The following is an 18,840-nucleotide window of genomic DNA, read 5'->3' as shown; positions in this document are numbered from 1 at the left end:
ATGCACTATTGATGATGATGTTCTGTGTTTAAAAGGAATGCCTTAAAGTACTCTTGGAATTCAGATGGAAAAAATGCTTCCTTTTAAGTACTCGTATAACAACAAAAAAAATCTCACTTCCCTTTATTAAAATATATCCAGATATTAGAACTGTTTCTTATTACTTTGAGGAAAAGTACCATTATGCAGTAATATTAAAGTTGCCAATAGGTGTCAGTTTCTCCCTACACGATGGACATAACAGGTTCCTAGCATTCACTAAATAGAACTTCATGGAAACAAGCTTTGAATTAAGGCTTTTGTGTTGTTCCCTTTTATACCTTATAGAATCAAGGTACAAATTTAGCTTTATTTTGCGCAGGGTTCAAAAATTAAAACTTTCCACTAGGTGTTTTGGTAATTTCCTCTTCATTTTTTAAAAAAGATATCAAGTTCCGATTATTCTCAAGAGAAAACAGGAGTTGATGAAAATTTGTTTCCAAAAGTTAATAGACTGGTTGTATTAAACTACAGAAAAGGACTCCACGGTATTCAGCACAGGGACATCTCTATTCCTGATGTCGAAAAATAATACAGCTGACAACAAAGATTGTTATGTAATATTAAACCAAAACACTGATTTTTTGAAAAGTGCCTGAGAAAGTAATGTTTTGTTTCTAGAAAGAAAAAACAAACAGCCAACCCCCCCCCCAAATCTCTATCTAGTATCTTCATTTTGATTTTTGATATTGTTGTATGTGTAGGATGACTAGATGTCCCGATTTTATAGGGACAGTCACAATTTTTGGGTCTTTTTCTTATATAGGCTCCTACTACCTCTAAGCCCCATCCCGATTTTTCACATTTGCTGTCTAGTCACCCTATGTATGTGCCTACAGTATATACGCACCTAATTACACGCTTACATTATGGTTTCTTTATATTGAACTTGAATTTTTAAAACCATTACTATATTTTTAATAAAAGGTAAGCTGGGATGGGGATTTTGTTTATCCATTTTAAACCTACTGAATAAATAAGCTATTATACCTTGCTGCTTTGCTCAAAACCAGAAATGTGATTATCTAGATTATTTAGTGTAGCTTGTAGCTGTGTTGGTTCTAGGATGTTAGTGAGACAAAGTGGGTGAGGTAATATCTTTTGTTGGACTAACTTCTGGTTGTCTCTCTCACCAACCGAAGTTGGTCCAATAAAAGATATTACCTCACCCAAATTGTCTCTAATAACTGAATTACTTGCTCATTAAGAATATGTGTGGTAGCAATTTGTTATATTTTAGCTAAAGTTATGCTACAAAACTATAAATTATTTGGAAATGGCAAACGTTACTAAGCCCTTGGATGCCCTAAGTGTTGCTTTAATTTTCACTGCATTTTCCATACTGGAGTAGCAGGACTATTTTGTCATGAAGAGTTGAGATAAAAATAGCGCTTTTGTGAATGTCCACTGAGCTACTGGAAATCAACATTTTTGAAATCTCAGTACAAAAAGGATTTTTCTCCAAATAGTAATTAGTTTATAATACTCCATACATTTTAGCTTTTAATGTGAGATTCATCACATTTTTCATATCCTCTGTTCTAGCTGAATGGAACTTTTTGGTGCTGTGCTATTTCTTTATATACTGCAAGTTGCACTGAGAACTCTGAAATGGGATTTAGAAGCTCTTTTCTCTTAATAGTGAATATGCTTATTACAGCAGATATAGTGCCTCACCATGTTTTAAGGCCACAGAACAGTTTTAGTTATAATCTTCAGTTTTCACATGCACTCGAGTCCCAAAACATTTTTGCGGCTAACGTTTTTGGCAGTCAGGTTCTAACTCCCTTTGAAATTCAGTTGACGTTAGGTGTCATTTTTGTCTCTGAAAACCTACTCCTTGATCTGTACCCAGAATGTTGTTTTTTAGAAAGTTTGATCAAAATCTTTTTAGCCATTTTTGAGTTTAGGAAAGGGAAGAGAAATGCTTTCCCCTTCATAAAATATCTAAACCACACTGTTAAATAAAAGTCAACCAAAAACATCGCTAAAATTTTGGAACTTGCTATGGAGAAAGTCTACAATGAGGACTAGCACTTTGGTTGATCTGGGGGGAAAATAAACATGTATTATTGGAAAATCACTAAGGGGATGCACAATGGGTATTTAAGAACAAAATGAAGCCCTGCCTCCTTTTGAACATGATTGGACATTGTCCAGTCCTTTAATCAATGAAGGCTGAGTTAAGGATAACCTACTGCTAGGATAATTTGGATGAGCGAGATTCACATTGAAAAGCACACAGCATAATCATTTACCAAAAAGACAAATAATTTACCCCAAACAGGAAAAAAGTCTGCTTTAACATCAAGGACAGAAGTAAGTCATTGGTGTGGGGGGGGAAATTGTATGTCTAGTCATTGTAGGGTTTCCCTGCAGTTTCACTGTATACTATAATATTTTATACAGTCTACATTTTGATTTTAAAATAACATGTTTCTGACCCCAATTCTGAGCAGTGCCTTTTTGTGTCACTGGCCTCCCCACCCCACTGATATACCTCTACACTGGGGGCTGGTGGAACGAGGACAGTGTAGGGCTGCCTAGAGAATCTCCCTCTACTAGGGAAACTCCTAGTAAAGGGATCCTGCTGTGGTGAGCCGGCTGTGTTCAGGCTCCTTTATGCTGAAGGAGAGGAGGCATAAAGGGGCTAGAACACAGACCCGAATTAGAACTAGTCTCGGTCTGTCTGAAAAAAGAAGAACAGGAGTACTTGTGGCACCTTAGAGACTAACAAATTTATTAGAGCATAAGCTTTCGTGGACTACAGCCCACTTCTTCGGATGCATATAACAGACTAACACGGCTGTTACTCTGAAAAGAGGTCTGTCTGAAGATGCTGCTGTCATAATGTAAACCAATAAAAATTGCCTCCAGCTCAACAACAGCAGCTGCAAATGTGGGAAATCACCCATTTAAATGCTAATATCATTAAGCAGAAGCAACAGGCGTCATCCTTTTTTTTAATTGATTTTTTTAAAAATTAAATACAGAACATACAATTAAGATCAGAGTGTCAGAAATTTAGAAGTTAAGGTTCTACAAGCTATGTTAATCCAGCTGTGTTGCATATATGCAGTATGCCTGTTTTTGTGGTTGAATATGTAGCCTACTATATTGTAATAAATGTCCCATCGAATATTCAGGGTCTGCAACACGGTCATGCTCATGCGGCTGTTGTAACATTAGCTTCTGCGTTTCCTGACTTTTTTGAGAGGCTAACTGTGCCACTCTAACATTGCATTAGTATAGGATTTAGTTAGATGAAAATGTAATGATTGAATTGAGTGGAAGAGAGACAACCAATTTTACTTTAGGCTTTCATAATAAATACTGATTTTACAGGTGCCCCCATCTCTGTGTGTCAGTTTAAGTCAGGTGTTCAAACTTGCATGGAAAATATATTGTGGATAATCCTGGAAAGATAACTTGAACTTCCATATCCAGTATATACAGTAATCTACACTGTGAGAGGTATTCCTACTTCTACATCTGTTAGCTAAGTTTAGGCACACTCTCAATTTGCAAAGAATTCATGTCTGTAACTTTCCTATGGCATTCCACTCTCCACTGTGCCTACATTTGCAGCCAAGTCAGCTTCATCAAGAGAAGGCCTGCATCATGGAAGGGAAGAAAAAAGAATGAGTCCAGGGATGGCTGCAAGTTCACTGTTTTTGGAGTATTTCCTTGTAGCCCAGCTCACTGAACTCGTTTGGCACTTGCATTGAAAATTTGTTCCTTTTCCTAGGTGTGAATGCTGAGGTGCAGATTTTAGATCATTGGACTTGTACTCTGGTACAAATCAGTTTTGCTTCAGAGCCCTTCTCTTTGAATATTGCATGTGACTGCAGGATCAAAAACTGGCATTCAGAATGATGTGCAAGCTTTTTTTGGTCTTTGTAAAGAGTAAATGTGAAATAACTATACTTCATTGATTTGTATGCCATCAATGCTCCTGCAACTGCCCCTCCAAAAATGCTTACTTAGTTTAACATTGATGATTACAAACATGGCTTTATGGATGCTTTACTCTCTATAAAGAACCTCCTCCCTCCTCCCGAAAAGAGATGAATACACATAACATCATACATGTGGCATCATCTTTGTGTCCAGTAACTGGTGCCTGCTCAGTCTCTCTTGCCCTTCCACTCCTCATATTGATATATTCACAATCCATTATTCTCCAGAGATGAAGACAGTTATTGCAGCCATTATCTGGCACCACATTTCTATTGATGCTGTCCAGCTAGCCCCTTAAGAGGTAATTTTCCAAAGAGTTCAGCCAGTGTACTTCATAGCCCATAAAAGCCAGGAAGATTTTTGTGTAACCGTGGGGCTAAAATTGTACAATATATTCTAAATACCTTTCTATCCCGTTAATAGAATAAACATGGAGAGTCAGCAATTGATATTTTCATCTGTGAATTTGTGGGTTGTATTTTTTGTTATAGGTATTCATGTTCAAGAAACGATGTGTTGGTTTCAGGCTGCCAAAGGCCAGGTCACCTAGGCCTCTTTTGTGAATTTGGTAGAATTCCTCTTCACTGATGACCAAACGGGGAGCAGCCTCTTTGCTACAAAACAGGAATGTTAGATGTCTCATGAAAGAATTAAACATTTAAAGGAGTTAAAACAAGTACTTTTTGGAAGAGTGACTCATGAGCATTTCTTGCATTCCTTTCATTTCTGAATCAAAATTGGCAGAGATTGCTACTTCTGATTGTCTGATCTGGTGGAATGGTATCGTGTATGGTACAAATCCAGATTGCAACAAACCACCTTATAATTTCCTTCTTCAGAATGCTCTACTCTTACTCCGTTTTCTTTGAACATCTAGAAATGTTTCCACCATATCACCTGTTGACACATTGCTTAAGTAGGGTTACCATATTTCAACAATCAAAAAAGAGGATGGGAGGAGCCCCGCCCTAGCCCCACCCCTGTCCTGCCCTAGCCCCGCCCCTGCCCCTTCCACTCCCTCCCACTTCCTGCCCCCTCAGAACCCCCCCCCCATGCCTTGTCCCCTGACTGCCCCCTCCTGGGACCCCTGCCCCTAACTGCCCCCCAGGACTCCATCCCCTACCTAAACCTCCCTGCTCCTTGTCCCCTGACTGCCCCCTCCTGAGACCTTCCCCACATCCTAACTGGCCCCCTAGTACTCTACCCCCTACCTGTCCCCTGACTGCCCCAACCCTTATCCACACCCCCACCCCCAGACAGACCCCTGGGACTCCCACGCCCCATCCAACCACTCCCCACCCTCTGACAGCCCCCCCCAGAACTCCCGACCCATCTAAACCTCTCTGCTCCCTGTCCCCTGACTGCTCCGATCCCTCTCCCCACTCCTGCCCCCGCTAGAACTCCCAAACACCCCCTCGCTCCTTGTCCCCTGACTGCCCCCTCCTGGGACCCCCTGCTCCTAACTGCCCTCCAGAACCCCATCCCCTACCTAAGCCTCCCTGTGCCTTGTCCCCTAACTGCCCCCTCCTGAGACCCCCCCACCTGTACTCTGACTGCCCAAAACCTTACACCCCCAACCCCCAGACAGCCCCCCCCGAACTCCTGACCCATCCAACCCTCCCCCTGCTCCCTGTCTCTTGACAACCCCCCCCCAGAACCTCCCTGCCGCTTCTCTGGCCCCCGGCCCCCTTACTGTGCTGCAGAGCAGCGCGCTCGGCAGTGGGGGAGGGGAGCAGGGTCAGAGCTCCAGACTGCCGGAGGCCGAGGCGACGGCCGGCGATCTGTGAATGCAGGGCGGGGGGAGGGAGGGAGAGGAGGGGAGTGGTCTCAAGTTGCAGGGGAGAGGAGAGGGGAAGTGAAGGAAGGGCTCTGGCTGCCGGAGCCCGTGCGAGTGGCACCATCCGGCCGGCTGCCCTGTAAGCCCCGCACGCTCTGCATGGGGGGCGGGGGAAGTCCGGACATTGACAAATTCCCCCCGGACGCTATTTTTAACTGAAAAAAGCTGGACATGTCCGGGGGAATCCGGACAAATGGTAACCCTAGCTTAAGCAACAAACAGTTTAAACCTGAGCATTATTAAAAGTCTGTCTGTTGGTTGGCTGCCGGTACTTATGGCAGCAGGAAAACTTTGGTCTAGGTTAAGAGATCTGAGTTTCAAGTGATCAGAAAGTTCTAGGCTCAGAATTTATTTCTTGAGCATTAAAGAGCATATACTTTTCCTGTGACAAGTCCACCGGATGTTAGTAGTAGTTCTGCTATTTTCACATCTATAAACAAGTATACAAGTTAGCTTTGTCTCAACGGTCACTGCATTACATGAGAAATGCTAAAAAGCAATAGGGTGATTAAAGCTGGAGGATGGTTTACAAGGGATCTCATGCTGCATCTGGGAATCTGAGCTATCCTATCACCAAGATAATTATTCCACTTTTTTTTTTTTAGAAGGCCAGTAGGACATAGTGCAAGAATTACAGAGACTTAATCTTCCATCAGTGTTAGTCTGTTTATAAGATAGCACAGTGAAGTATAGATACAGTTGGGGAAAAGCTTGCATAAAGACAAAAGAGCAGTTTGCAAATCCAGGTTTATCAGCTAAACTGACTGTTCTTGGCAAATTTAAAAATAATGTATAAAAGACCAGGTGCTGTTATACTGCTATCCCAAACATTGGAATACAAAATATGAAACCTAAAAACAATAGCATCTGACTCACAGTGGCATGCTCATGAACTGCAACCAACAAAATTACATTATACATCCCCTCAAATTGCCCGAACAAAAAGAAAAAAGAAAAAAAAAAAGGCATAACCAAGCTTTAAATCTGGTATAGTGTTCTGAAGGCTGCCAAATTTGTGCTGTTGTGAAGTAGCATGTATAGCAAATGTTAAAAGGCAGGGTCCTGTATGGTGAAAACTCTTTTGACGCTTGTCCTGAAGAGCTCGACCCCAAGGACCAACAGCAAAATAATCTTAATAGCTGTGATGGAAGAGGAGATCTCTCTGTGAGTTGGGTAGTTCAAAATGACTACAATTCTGATCCTCCAGTGAGCTTGGCATGGGCGGACTCTGCACCCTGCAGGTCCAGGGGTCTGTCCACACAGAGGTCATTGTAGTATTGACAAAAACAACGAGGAGTCCTTGTGGCACCTTAGAGACTAACAACTTTATTTGGGCATAAGCTTCCATGGCCTAAAACCCACTTCTAGTCTTTAAAGTGCCACAAGGACTCCTCGTTGTTTTTGCTGATAAGACTAACATGGTGACCACTCTGAAATTGTAGTTTTGGTGTATGTGTGAGAATAACACACACTGGCTGAGAATGGGAAAGAAGAGGGCATATCTAGCAGTGGTGGATGTACTTCTTCATCTTCTTTCTGGGCCTATGTTTTGATAGTGATAGTTATAAAAGAAAAAAGAAAGCCGTAGATGCTGAGCATGGTTTCACAGTGAGGGGGTCCTGTCTGCTTGCTCTTTTGCTTGATTGTACGGGTGATATTTAAACAGAAGGAAGTGTAAGAACAATAGATGATCTCAGTAAAGTATGTGACAGTATGAAAGTAATAACATTTATATAGGGCCTTTCATCTAGAAGGATCCCAAAGGAATTTATAAACAATATTGCTTTATAAAAATATAAACAAATAGATTTGGTTTGCCTGATGATGCTAAAAAAAAAAACTCTAAACAAACCAGAAATATTAGATAAAACAACTTATATGATTTGTTTTCCTTGGAATAAACAATGCTCCTGCAACAACAGTATCACTATCTATTATTTACTTTCTCTCCCCTTTCTACGCTCTCTGTTTACCTCAGTCTATTGTCATTTAGTCTTTTATCTGGCCAGTTTAGGTTGCACAGTTCTTTAAGAAAGGAATCTTGTAATTTTATATGATTGTGAAGTGCTACATATGCTGTCGGACTCTAGAAAAATTAATACATTTATATAAATAATATAGATTATATAAAGATACTTAACTAAAATGCAGCCACTTCTAGAGTGGATTATTGTAGCTAGCTATTTAATAGTGCACAGCAATGCTACTTAACAGCTTTTGGTGTTGGAAAAGAAGCATACCTGTATAATTGCTACAAGACAAATATTTTCAGGTAATAGAATTATTCATTTTGGAATTTGGCCAGGAAATCTGGTTTAAAAGTGCTGAGATATCTTTAATGCCCCCAAGAAACCAGAATATCTATATGCAGAAACCTGTATTCCTGGTAGAAGAGTGCTCTCTAGCAAAATAGATACAAAGGGATGTATGCCACTTCCTAAATCACAAGCAAATTTTCTGCAGCATGTAAATTGTCCTCGGAGGTCTCCTGTGCATGTACTGACTAGTCTTGACCCTGGTTATCTTATCGGCTCTGACTTGATCTCAACCCAATGTCCTATGGCAGCATCAAGTCCAAACAAATGCAGTTCAATTCACAGTTTGGGATTAGAGACTGACTGATGCTGTATAGGGAACCTTTTTAGTAGTACTAGTCATACTCCTATCTTGTATAAAGACTAAGACAAAGGGGTAGCCTGAAATGAAATTGTCCAGTGCCAGTATGAAATCCTCACTCTTATGAGGATATAAAGCATGGAACATCCATTAAAAGGAGGAAGAATGTCTGTTATAATCATTATTTGAGGAGAATCCTTGCTATTAATAACAAAGGGTGGGGGTGAAAGGGGGAAATCAGAGAGAACCTGGGAAAGGAAGGCAGTAAACATTATGAGTAAGAGGAGATTTTTATAGTATGGTCACACAAAAAGGATTGGCGAGGGCAACTTACTGAAGAGGCTTTCATTGGAAACCAGAAACCAGGGCTAGATGGTAGAGACAAAAGACAAAGACTGATAGATGTCATTAGCAGACATTTTTAAAGACTATAAAATGGATGTAGATATGAGTCCCTAGAGTATACTATAAAAGACAGAACATACCCAGGGTGTCTTGAGATAACCCTGTGGGCTCAGTTTGAAGGAAAACTATGATGTTGACATGGACAATTCCGTTCTTTTCCTCTTAAAGTTTTATTCTGTTGCACATAAATCTGAAACAGTTTTAACAGCATATCCGCTTACATTGCATGTAGAAAGGAGACAGAAGGGCACATACCCTTTCTCTGTACATGGAGCCATACTTAATTGTCAAAGTGCCATTTGTTTTATATAAAAAGTACAAACTAAAAATAAGTGGCTGTGGCCATTAGAAATGTCCAATCTTCTAAAGACAAATAAACTTGTGTTCCAATTTTTGTTTAAATCCAAAGGCTGCTGTGATAGAGCTCTATTCAGCACTCAGTGATTTTGGTAAGAGTTTGGCATGAGTAAGAAGTTGCTGAAGAGGAAACAAAATAAGATATTACAGGCTTAATTACAATAAGCCCTTGACCGTGAGGAAAAATTGGCATTGGAATATTGCCCCGCCAAATACGTACAAGAATTTTTCAATGCAGTGTTGTCCCTCTTATTACCAAGATGTGCATGCTCAAAAGGAGTTAGGCTCTTAACGCTTGTTGATTGCAAGAGACAAGGCGGGTGAGGTAATATCTTTTATTGGACCAACTTGTGTTTGGTGAGAGAGACACTCCTTCTCCCTCTATTCCCTTTTCCCACTACCTATTATGGAAAAGTCCTGGAACTTAACAGAAAATTATCTCTGCTGTAGAGTTAAGAAAGTATGAATGGCCATACTGTGTCAGACTAATAGTCCATCTAGCCTAGTTCCTGGTCAGTGGCTGGAGCCAGGTGCGTCAGAAGCAATAAACAAAGCAACAATTATTGAGTGATCCATCAGCTGTTGTCCAGTCCCAGCTTCTGGCAATCAAAGGGTTAGAGACATCCGGAGCATGGGGTTGTGTCCCTGACCATCTTGGCAAATAGCCATTGATGGACCTATCCTCCATGAACGTATCTAATTCTTTATTGAACCCCAGTTCTACTTTTGGCCTTCACAACATCCCTGGCAATGAGTTCCACAGGTTGACTGTGCGTTAAGTGAAGTACTTCTTTGTTTGTTTTAAACCCGCTGCCTATTAATTTAATTGGGTGCCCTCTGGTTCTTGTGTTGTATGAATGGGTAAATAACACTTCTCTATTCACTTCTTCCACAGCATTTATGATTTTAGAATAATAGAAATGTAGGACTGGAGGGGACCTCAATAGATCATCTAGTCCAGTCCCTTGCACTTCTTATAGACCACATTTCATAGACCTCTATCATATCCGCCCTTAGCCATCTTTTTTCTAAGTTGAAAAGTCCCAGTCTTTTTAATCTCTCCTGATATGGAAGCTGTTCCATACCTCTAGTCATTTTTGTTGCTCTTCTCTGTATTTTTACCGATTCTAATATCTCTCTCTTCAGATGGGGAACTAGAACTGCACATAGTATTCAAGGTTTGGAGTGTGCCATGATGATATTTTCTTTTTATCTATCCCTTTCCTAATGGTACCTACCATGCAGTTAGCTTTTTTTAACTGCTGCTCCACATTTTATAGGATGATTCAAGCTTTAAGAGTAAGTCTGGAAAGCCCGATTGGTTTAATTCCTGTTATATTCTATATGACTCATTTCAGAATGGCCCTTTCCCCCCATTCACTGATTGTTTAAAAGCTGAATGGGTGAAGAGGTGGATTTTGCTCTTTTTCCTCTGACCACCCTCCCTCTATTCATGCTACTGTTACTGAAACTAGAAGAGGAGCTTTTAAAAGACATTTTAAGTCAAGAGGAAAGTTCTTTCTGGGAATGGAGGAGCTTAGCTTTCTTCAGGAGCAGAAAACAACTGGGTGATGGAGTGGGAGTTTGTGGGTTGCCATCATGAGAAGAAGAGGTGACCACATTTATTGTACGCATATGGATATGAGACTCTGAATGCCAGTAGTCCTATAAGTGTTCAGGGTTTTGCATAGCACAGGGCTGTTGAGAAATAATACAACTCATACCCCTTTCCTTCTCATCAGTCAATGTGCAGGGATTTCATAATTGCTTAGAGGTTTACAGAACTGTATTGGTTTAATCAGCATTCTTGTACTTGGCTGAGATCATTCCATTTCCAGTAAAATCAACTGTACAAATTCAGTGTAACAGTCAGAAGACTAAAACCAGCTTTGAACGAAATGATCACAAACTGTGTGCTTATTTTGAATTTATATTTTAAAATAAGGCAGTTCAGTAATTTAAAAAAAACAACAACTTTGCATGTATGTAGCCCTTTTTGCTGAAGACCTTTACGAGCATTAATGAATTTGGCCTTTGTTACCATTGTGAAGTAGGTTAGTATTATTCCCATTTTGCCGATGGGAAGAATGAGGCACAGAGAGATTAGGTGATTTGCCCAAGTTAGCACAGGAAATCTGCAGCACAGCTGAGAATAGAGCCCTACTCCTAAACTGAGAGTTTTAAAATCTCAGTTCAAGTCTTTTGCCTTAACTGCAAACTCATTTATTTTCTGTGTGTATTAATTTAAGTTAAGAGAGTAATTGTGTATTTTATAAATATTTAAATTAGCCTCTACTATGTGCTCACCTTTGATATTGGGGAGGGAGGGGGGATGGTTAAACTTCCCAGTAAAGCCTGTTATAAGACATAGTGTTGCTAAGTACTTCTATGATTTGCTGTACTTTTGGAAGGGCTTTCCCTTAGTGATCGTCTCTTGGATGACCTCTCAATACCTTCATTGAAACTTGGAAACTTTGGTCTTCTTGACAGTTAGCACTGCTTTCTCATTATGTTCATTTTCATTGTAAACATGAAAGAACTGCTGTCGCTATTGCTTAGAATGTATTTTTCTTCAGTTGTTTTGAAGTTTAGTAGAAGTTAATCTTTAAGAGAGTCATGCTTATAATGATTGGATAGCAAAGCCTGACAGGTCACGCTGTTTTTCTTTACATTTGCCGAGTAGATGATGTTCTGCTGACTCCAGCTGTAAGTGTTTTTTTGGATAGCAGAAAAACAATTTGCTTTTCTTCCCATAAAATATAACCCTTTGTTTATTCTTATGGGGCAAGAAGATTCCAAAACACATGGAGTCACAAAGAAAAGAAGTGAAGAGTATTGCTTTTTTTTTTTTTTTTTTTTTTTTTAAACACTCTTTTTTTTCTTAATTGAGAGAAGAGAGTTTAGAACCAAGTTGAATTGCTGACTTCAGAGGAGGTCATTATTGGAACTAATTTGCAAGTAGAGATGTATTAAGTTGACCAAATCTAATTCACATAGTGTACTGCCTGTAACATAATGATACAGTTAATAAAAACACCTGACACTAGAGATACTCTAAATTTTCTGTATAGAATCATTTCAACCGAAGGAATGAGGCTTTTTACGTTTCCTTACTGTCTTCAGTTCATTCAAATGATCAGTAACAGCTTTTTTTTTTTTTCTAAAAGGGAACTTGTCTTTAATTGCTTACTTTTTGCCAGGTTTATTTGTTTTTCGCTATCAGTTAATATCAGTTTCATTATCAAATTAATATCAGTTTGTTCTTTGGTATCTACCCCAGAGTAGTTGTGGGGCTTGGGAAGCCCAGGTGGCTGATTACAAAACACTGTAAATATGTCTGAGACAAATTTTAACACTTAACATCTTTTCGTGGATATCTGATGTACGGGGAGGGGGAGAGGGAAGGAATTCAAAGGACCTGCATGTCTTTACTGAACCAGATAGCAATTGTGCAAGCTAAAGCTGAGGTCAGCATTAAGTCCTTACTGGTTTATAACAATAATGTCATCGGAAGAATGCATTTGTATTTACAACCTTAAGAAGGATTTCTGCATTCTTTCCTTAAGAGGCTCTGGCTGCCCACATTTTATGCACTTTCAGAGTGGGCAATAACAATTGTGGCATCTTACTCTCTGCTTTCATTTTCCTTCCTGAGATCAAGAAGGTGAAAAGGCATCTTACAAAATGCTCGCTTGGTTTTGCTTTCCTGGCTTGAGATTGGTTTAGTGGGATGAATTGCTGCTATTTCTGTTACCATGGCTTCATGACCTTTGAAATGGCTTATTACGATTTTTTGAATTTTATAGTACTCCCACCTCTACTCCGAAAAATAGATATTGGGCATGATTTAACACATGCAGCATGACGAGTCTAATATCCACTTCTACATGTGTCCAGAAAGAAGTATCTTCAAATACATATTTGAGTCTCTCTCATACATACATACATACATACATATGTAAGTGAGATTTTAAAATCTCTCATTTTGTATATAATAATTATATATTCAAATACGTTTAATCGGTGTGTGCTAATAAATTGTATTAAATCTCTTTCAACACTGCACAGTCTAGAAAATATGCCATAGGAAAATGTATTGCCTTTGTCCTCACTAAAAGTGCTGGCCAAGTGGCTGTTCAAGAAGCAAATGATAAAGGTCTAAAGCTAGTATGAGAAAGAATGGTGTACTAGGATCATTCTTATCTGTAGTCCCCGTCAACCTTAGACGAGGAATAGATTTACTTGTTCTTATTGTAGTTAACTGATCAGTATACAAGAATTTGACCCATGAAATAAATGGGTCAAATAGAAGTGTAGCTATATTTAGCTTTCTCTTTGTATGTCACTTCTCCACTGGTACTGTAACACACTATATTCTGCAAGTCCTTCCATTCCCTTTTGTTGCTAAAGCTGTGTACTATTCTAAAATGCTGTTTAACTGACACCAGTCTACCCTTTATGATTTGGATTAACCAAAACTAGAAATGCCTCTGTCATTTACTGGAAACATTTTAAATGCATTGTTTTGTTTACCTTTTATCTTGGTCAACTAATAAGAGAGAAATACTCTAAATTGATATAGTGTAAATGATCTTCAGGAAGATAATTGAGGAAAATATGGATGGTTAATCCTTTGATAGGATCCAGGCTTTATACACTGCCTATGATATTTCTTGTTAAAATATGTGTAGTTTTCATATTTTGTACACACCCACCCCAAGAGAGTTAACATGAATAATTTTCCTTTAGCCCACCATGCCAACATTTAGATGCTGTGTTAGGAAGTACCGGCCTCAATCCAGCAAATAGGGCTATTCACATGCTTAAAGGTACTTTCCCGACTCAGGACCTTATTGCACTAGCCTTTCACATTTGGTGACTCAGAATCAAATCACGCATCAGGCCCCAATTCTGCAAATCGCTGCGGTTGAATTACTTCTATCTGTGTGAAATCCCATTGATGTTAGTAGCACAATGCATTGGGGTTAGGATCTGCACAGGCATATCTATTCGCAGGATTGGAGCCCTAAATGGTGTGCAAAAATGTTACATATTATTTATGGTGTTGTAGTACCTACAGGCCGCCCGGTTGGGATATGATTGGACTTCATAGTATAATGTGTTCCCTGCCCCAAAGAGCTTACAATCTAAAATGACCCAAAAAACCCAGGGAAGGAGAACAGGACACAGTATACAGCAAGCTGGTCAGAGTGCAATAGTAAGAGCTCAGCCTTTAGTTCCAAGATTTTTTTCCCTTTATGCTTTTTATTTGGGTTTTACTCTTTCCTATTTCTTCTGTCAAATTGTCCGAAACCTGTCTTTATAATATTTTTTTATTTTAATCCCACTTTTGTTTATAATTAACACTAGAATTTTCTATATTTTGTTAACTTTTGACTCTTTCTGTTAGTTACATTTAGCACCTCATCTAGTTTAAGTTAATTTTAAACGTTGGCAACTTTAAAAAATATATATATTTAACCCTCGCCTTTTCAAATATTCAAGGATATCTTTAACTTTAGCTGCTTTTCAGTACTGTTGTTTTCTGTGCTGTATCGTTTTTAAACTTTTAATCCTAGCCTTATGCATATATATTTTAAAATGTTAAGACTTTGTGTATTTGCAAATGCACCTATTTTCCTTGATAACACAGACTGTGAATAACAGGTTAGACCAAGTGTGGTCTAAGTATATTTGATCCTGCCTCAGTGCAGGGTCTGGACTAGATGACCTCTCGAGTCCCTCCGAGCCCTATATAGCTATGATTCTATGAGCGATGGAAAGTTTTTAGTATGAAGCTAACTGGAGTTCTGATGCCGAGCTTGAGTCAATGAAGGTGATAACGAACGAACGGTTTGGCAGGAAGAAAGCACAGTTTTGTAAACACACCACAAAACAAGCACGCAGTTTGTCATGATAGGCAGTCTAATTAAAAGAGACTCAGTACTGGGATAGAAGAGATGTTGCAAGGCAAAACTAAAATGCGTTAATAAAGCTAGGCAAGGGAAGCTTGCACACCACCTCTTCTATACTGTTCATGATTCTAGTCAATGCTGTTAAAGCTCTCCCTTTCATGAATACTTACATATGGGATTAATTTAAAACATTGTGAGTAGTCCCAATGACTTAATGGAACTGCTTGCAGGGTGAAATTGCAAGTTGATGTCAATGGGAGTTTTGCCATTGATTTTAATGGGGGTGAGGATTTCACTCATAGTGGGTAAAGTTAAGTACCCACATAAGTCTTTGTGAGAGATGACCTGTAAACGCAAATACTTCTATTAAAAACAAACAAAACCCACCCACAGACACCTAAAATGATTTTGACCTCATTGTAGTTATTGATCACCAGCAGGCATTCAGTGAAATGAACTTAATCATGGTGTAAATATATAGAATTGCTTGGTTCACAATGTGGAGAAATCCACTTTTCAAAGTACTCAAAACCCCAATAACTTAAATTAAAAGTTAATATATCATGCAGTTTTGAGTGATGGGTTTCTTAAGTTGTAAAATCTATTCTTCACTCCCAGCCTTCCAAAATATGATATTTTAAAGTCAGAAACTCAAATATAAGGAAAAATTTGCATTTACCATTAATTAACTGTTAATAACATGGCTCATCTAGCCACAATCTTATCTTCAGCTACAAAAATGTAAGCATTTGCTGAGTGATATTAGCAATTGAAGGCTCTTTGTTTAGATTTTTTGTTTTCTTGGCAATATGTAAAATTCTTTGTAAGAAGTCATTAAGATATTTTTCAGTGCTGCCTTTTGAAAATTTTCAGGCTGCTATCCTTGTCCGGGGCCAAACATGAATCCCATTGCTCTTGGGAGTCGTTGGCTTGCTTATGCAGAAAATAAGGTAAGGAATGGCTTAAATTTTAAATATTTTCTGTAATAGAGAAGCCAGAATGATTTTATCTAAACCACAGGAACAGACTTGTTTTTTTTTTTTTTTTTTTAAAAAGGCTACAATCTTTAAAAGGACATTGACAAATGATGGTTGGCTAAAAATTAGACCTACCAGCTGTGTTTTGTTTGCAGTTATATCATCCCTCTGCTCTATGTACTGTACCTTATTCAACTGTGTGAGCTTACAGGGCCTGGATATTCAAGAATAGTACAGGCAGAAAAAGAAGAGTTTTCAATGTATGATTGCATCATATAGCTTGCTCAGCAATTAACACCTTACAATTGTGTTCAGCACTTTAAACAATAACTCTCAACACCCCTGTAAGACAGATGTATGCCTATTTAACCATTAGGGGAAACTAAGTCACAAAGTGGTCCAAGGATTTGTCTAAGACCACACAGCAAGTGAGTGGGTAGACTGGGGATTAGAACTCAAAAATTTCTGGCTGCCTGCCTCCAGGCTCAATCCATTAGACCACAGCTGTCTTCGAGAATGTAAAATATTGAATTAGTTGTGATTATTTTCAGAGTCAAAGAGAGAAAAATTAAATGCCAAGGAAAGTAATTAGCACTCTTTTTACCCAGTGTACTCCTAAAAGATCACTGTAAATTTAAAACAAGATGTGTTTGAAAACTTCACCTTCAGTTACCAGAGTATGGTTTGTATTTTAAAATGGAAGCACTTACCTTTTTCATGTTCACCCTTGGTTACATTCCTGTGACAGGAATAGCTGCTTGTAAGAACTGAGCCAAAGACTATCAGAGAGGCAGCTTTTATTAATTTGCCTGCTGTTATACCTCTGTCCAAATTTAGGTCTGCCTCTTGATGAAACACCACACCCATCGTTTAGCTACAGTGTTGTTCAATTTACAGACTGATCTCTTTAAATTTGCTGCTGCAGCATTTGCAAAACTTAACAAATTATGAAAATAAATAGGTCAAAAGGGAACTTCAGCTACTGATGTTTCCCTTGGATACATTGACTGTTTCCCTTTTTCAGTTTTAATTTTTTTTACCCATTTTAATAGAATTACAAAGAGGCATTTTCAGGAGAAGATATAGTTTAGAGTGATTTTTATCTCTTTCTCCTCTTTCTTTCAACAAAAATGATAGAAGGGAGCAACTAGAGAGTCAACATTTTCTATGCAGCAACAATAAATATCAGTGGCTTATTTGCCATTTTATTTAACTGGCAGTCTTCATTAATTGTTGGATAGGGGCTAGAGGTGTCCTGTTTTGGTGTATTAATAATAAAAGAAAAGCAGTCTAGAAGCAATGCAATCACAGACATATTAAATTTCTACAAAGCCGAAAGAATTAAAAATGTACATGTAGCAAACTTTTTTCTTTTGTCATTTTTCTCCTTGCTGGAGTCTGTGTAATAAAAAAAAAAAAAATGGAGTTGGGGGTGGAAGCCACATCCAAATTCGTAGGATGTCAAATATTTAAAGTTACATAGACATTGCTAAAGCCGTTGATTATATTTATTTAAATTTATTTGCGGTACTGCTGCCAGACCCCAAATCCCCCCATTTCAAAGTTTATGAATTCTTAGGGACTACTCCATCTTGTAATTGAAAACCAAAGCTGAGCATGCGACAGTCTGGGTGGCACCCAGAAGATTATAAAAAGGGGTTAAGTGTCCCAGCAGGGCTTTTTGCTATTTGTATGAAAAAACACGCCACTGTACATGATAAATAAGAGCTATGCTAATGGGTTACGGGGTTGTATAGTTTAATAATAGTGACTTGCTGGCTGTCTTTCTCCTCGCAGCTGATCCGGTGCCATCAGTCCCGTGGTGGAGCCTGTGGAGACAACATTCAGTCTTACACTGCCACAGTCATTAGTGCTGCCAAAGTGAGTACATCAGCAACCGCTGGAAGACGTTATCGTGTGCAGTGATGATCAGATTCCCTTGCTGAACTGTATTGAGATTTCCCCCCCCCCTCTTCTAATTCACAAAATAGAAAAGAGTCTAAGAAAGGTGCTGGAATTGCTTTAATAATATTAAAACCAAATTTAGGGGCCAGATCCTGCACATTTCTGAGCAGCCATTGCTCAGCGCCTCTCAGTAGGCACTCAGTGCTGTTCAGGATTGGACCTTTTATATTTCAAACCTTTACTCACGCTACCAGCTCTTGCTCATGTGAGCATTCTCAGTTAAATCTACTCAAGCAGGACTGATCTCTTAGCATGTTGATACTCAGTTTATAAACACAGCAGTGCCTAGTGCTTTGTGGATATATTTGCTCCAGTACTATATTTTTACGGTATTTAAAGGGTGATCAAATTGTACTTGAGGGATAGAAGAGCTAATTAATTATATACTTACTTTACCAGAGCTGGCTGAATTTATTTCGGCAAATAGCTTATTCGCTGGTATGATTTGGCAAATAGTTTTGGCTGGAAAAAAATTAGGGGAAGAAATTCTAAAACATGGAAATGTTTCATTTCAACATTTTCAAAATTAAAATTAATAAAAAAAAACCCAAGCCTCCCTCCTCCCCCCAAAAACTAAACGTTTCAAATTAAAGGAAACGTTTTGTTAGACCTGAAATGAATTTTTTTTTGTTTTTCACTGGCAATAAAAACCTAAAAAATTGTTGTTTCAGGTTGATACAAACCGAATTATTTTTCAGATTTTTTGAGTTCAGGCACCGAACTAAAAAATCAGTTATTCACCCAGCTCCAGTTATTATAACCTTCAAAA

General features: G+C 38.7%; 1 protein-coding gene and 1 long non-coding RNA gene across 8 annotated transcripts in view; one reads left to right on the top strand and one right to left on the bottom strand.

Annotated features, from left to right (window-relative positions):
* Positions 1-16,878, bottom strand: part of LOC128825513 (uncharacterized) — a 41,781-nt gene extending 24,903 nt beyond the window's left edge. The window contains exons 1-2 of the long non-coding RNA XR_008442687.1: positions 16,817-16,878; positions 4,404-4,613 (exon numbers count right to left, since the gene is read on the bottom strand). This is a non-coding gene — a long non-coding RNA (uncharacterized LOC128825513). The remainder of the gene's footprint in view (positions 1-4,403; positions 4,614-16,816) is intronic.
* Positions 1-18,840, top strand: part of BCAS3 (BCAS3 microtubule associated cell migration factor) — a 483,012-nt gene that overhangs the window by 82,380 nt on the left and 381,792 nt on the right. For all 7 annotated transcript variants that reach the window (XM_054008056.1, XM_054008054.1, XM_054008055.1 and 4 more), the window contains exons 10-11: positions 16,003-16,079; positions 17,904-17,987. In XM_054008056.1, coding sequence (XP_053864031.1) covers positions 16,003-16,079; positions 17,904-17,987 — 161 coding nt within the window. The remainder of the gene's footprint in view (positions 1-16,002; positions 16,080-17,903; positions 17,988-18,840) is intronic.

Source organism: Malaclemys terrapin, chromosome 18 (assembly GCF_027887155.1).
Source record: "Malaclemys terrapin pileata isolate rMalTer1 chromosome 18, rMalTer1.hap1, whole genome shotgun sequence".
Lineage (NCBI taxonomy): Eukaryota > Metazoa > Chordata > Testudines > Emydidae > Malaclemys > Malaclemys terrapin.
This window is presented reverse-complemented; position numbering and strand designations above follow the sequence as displayed.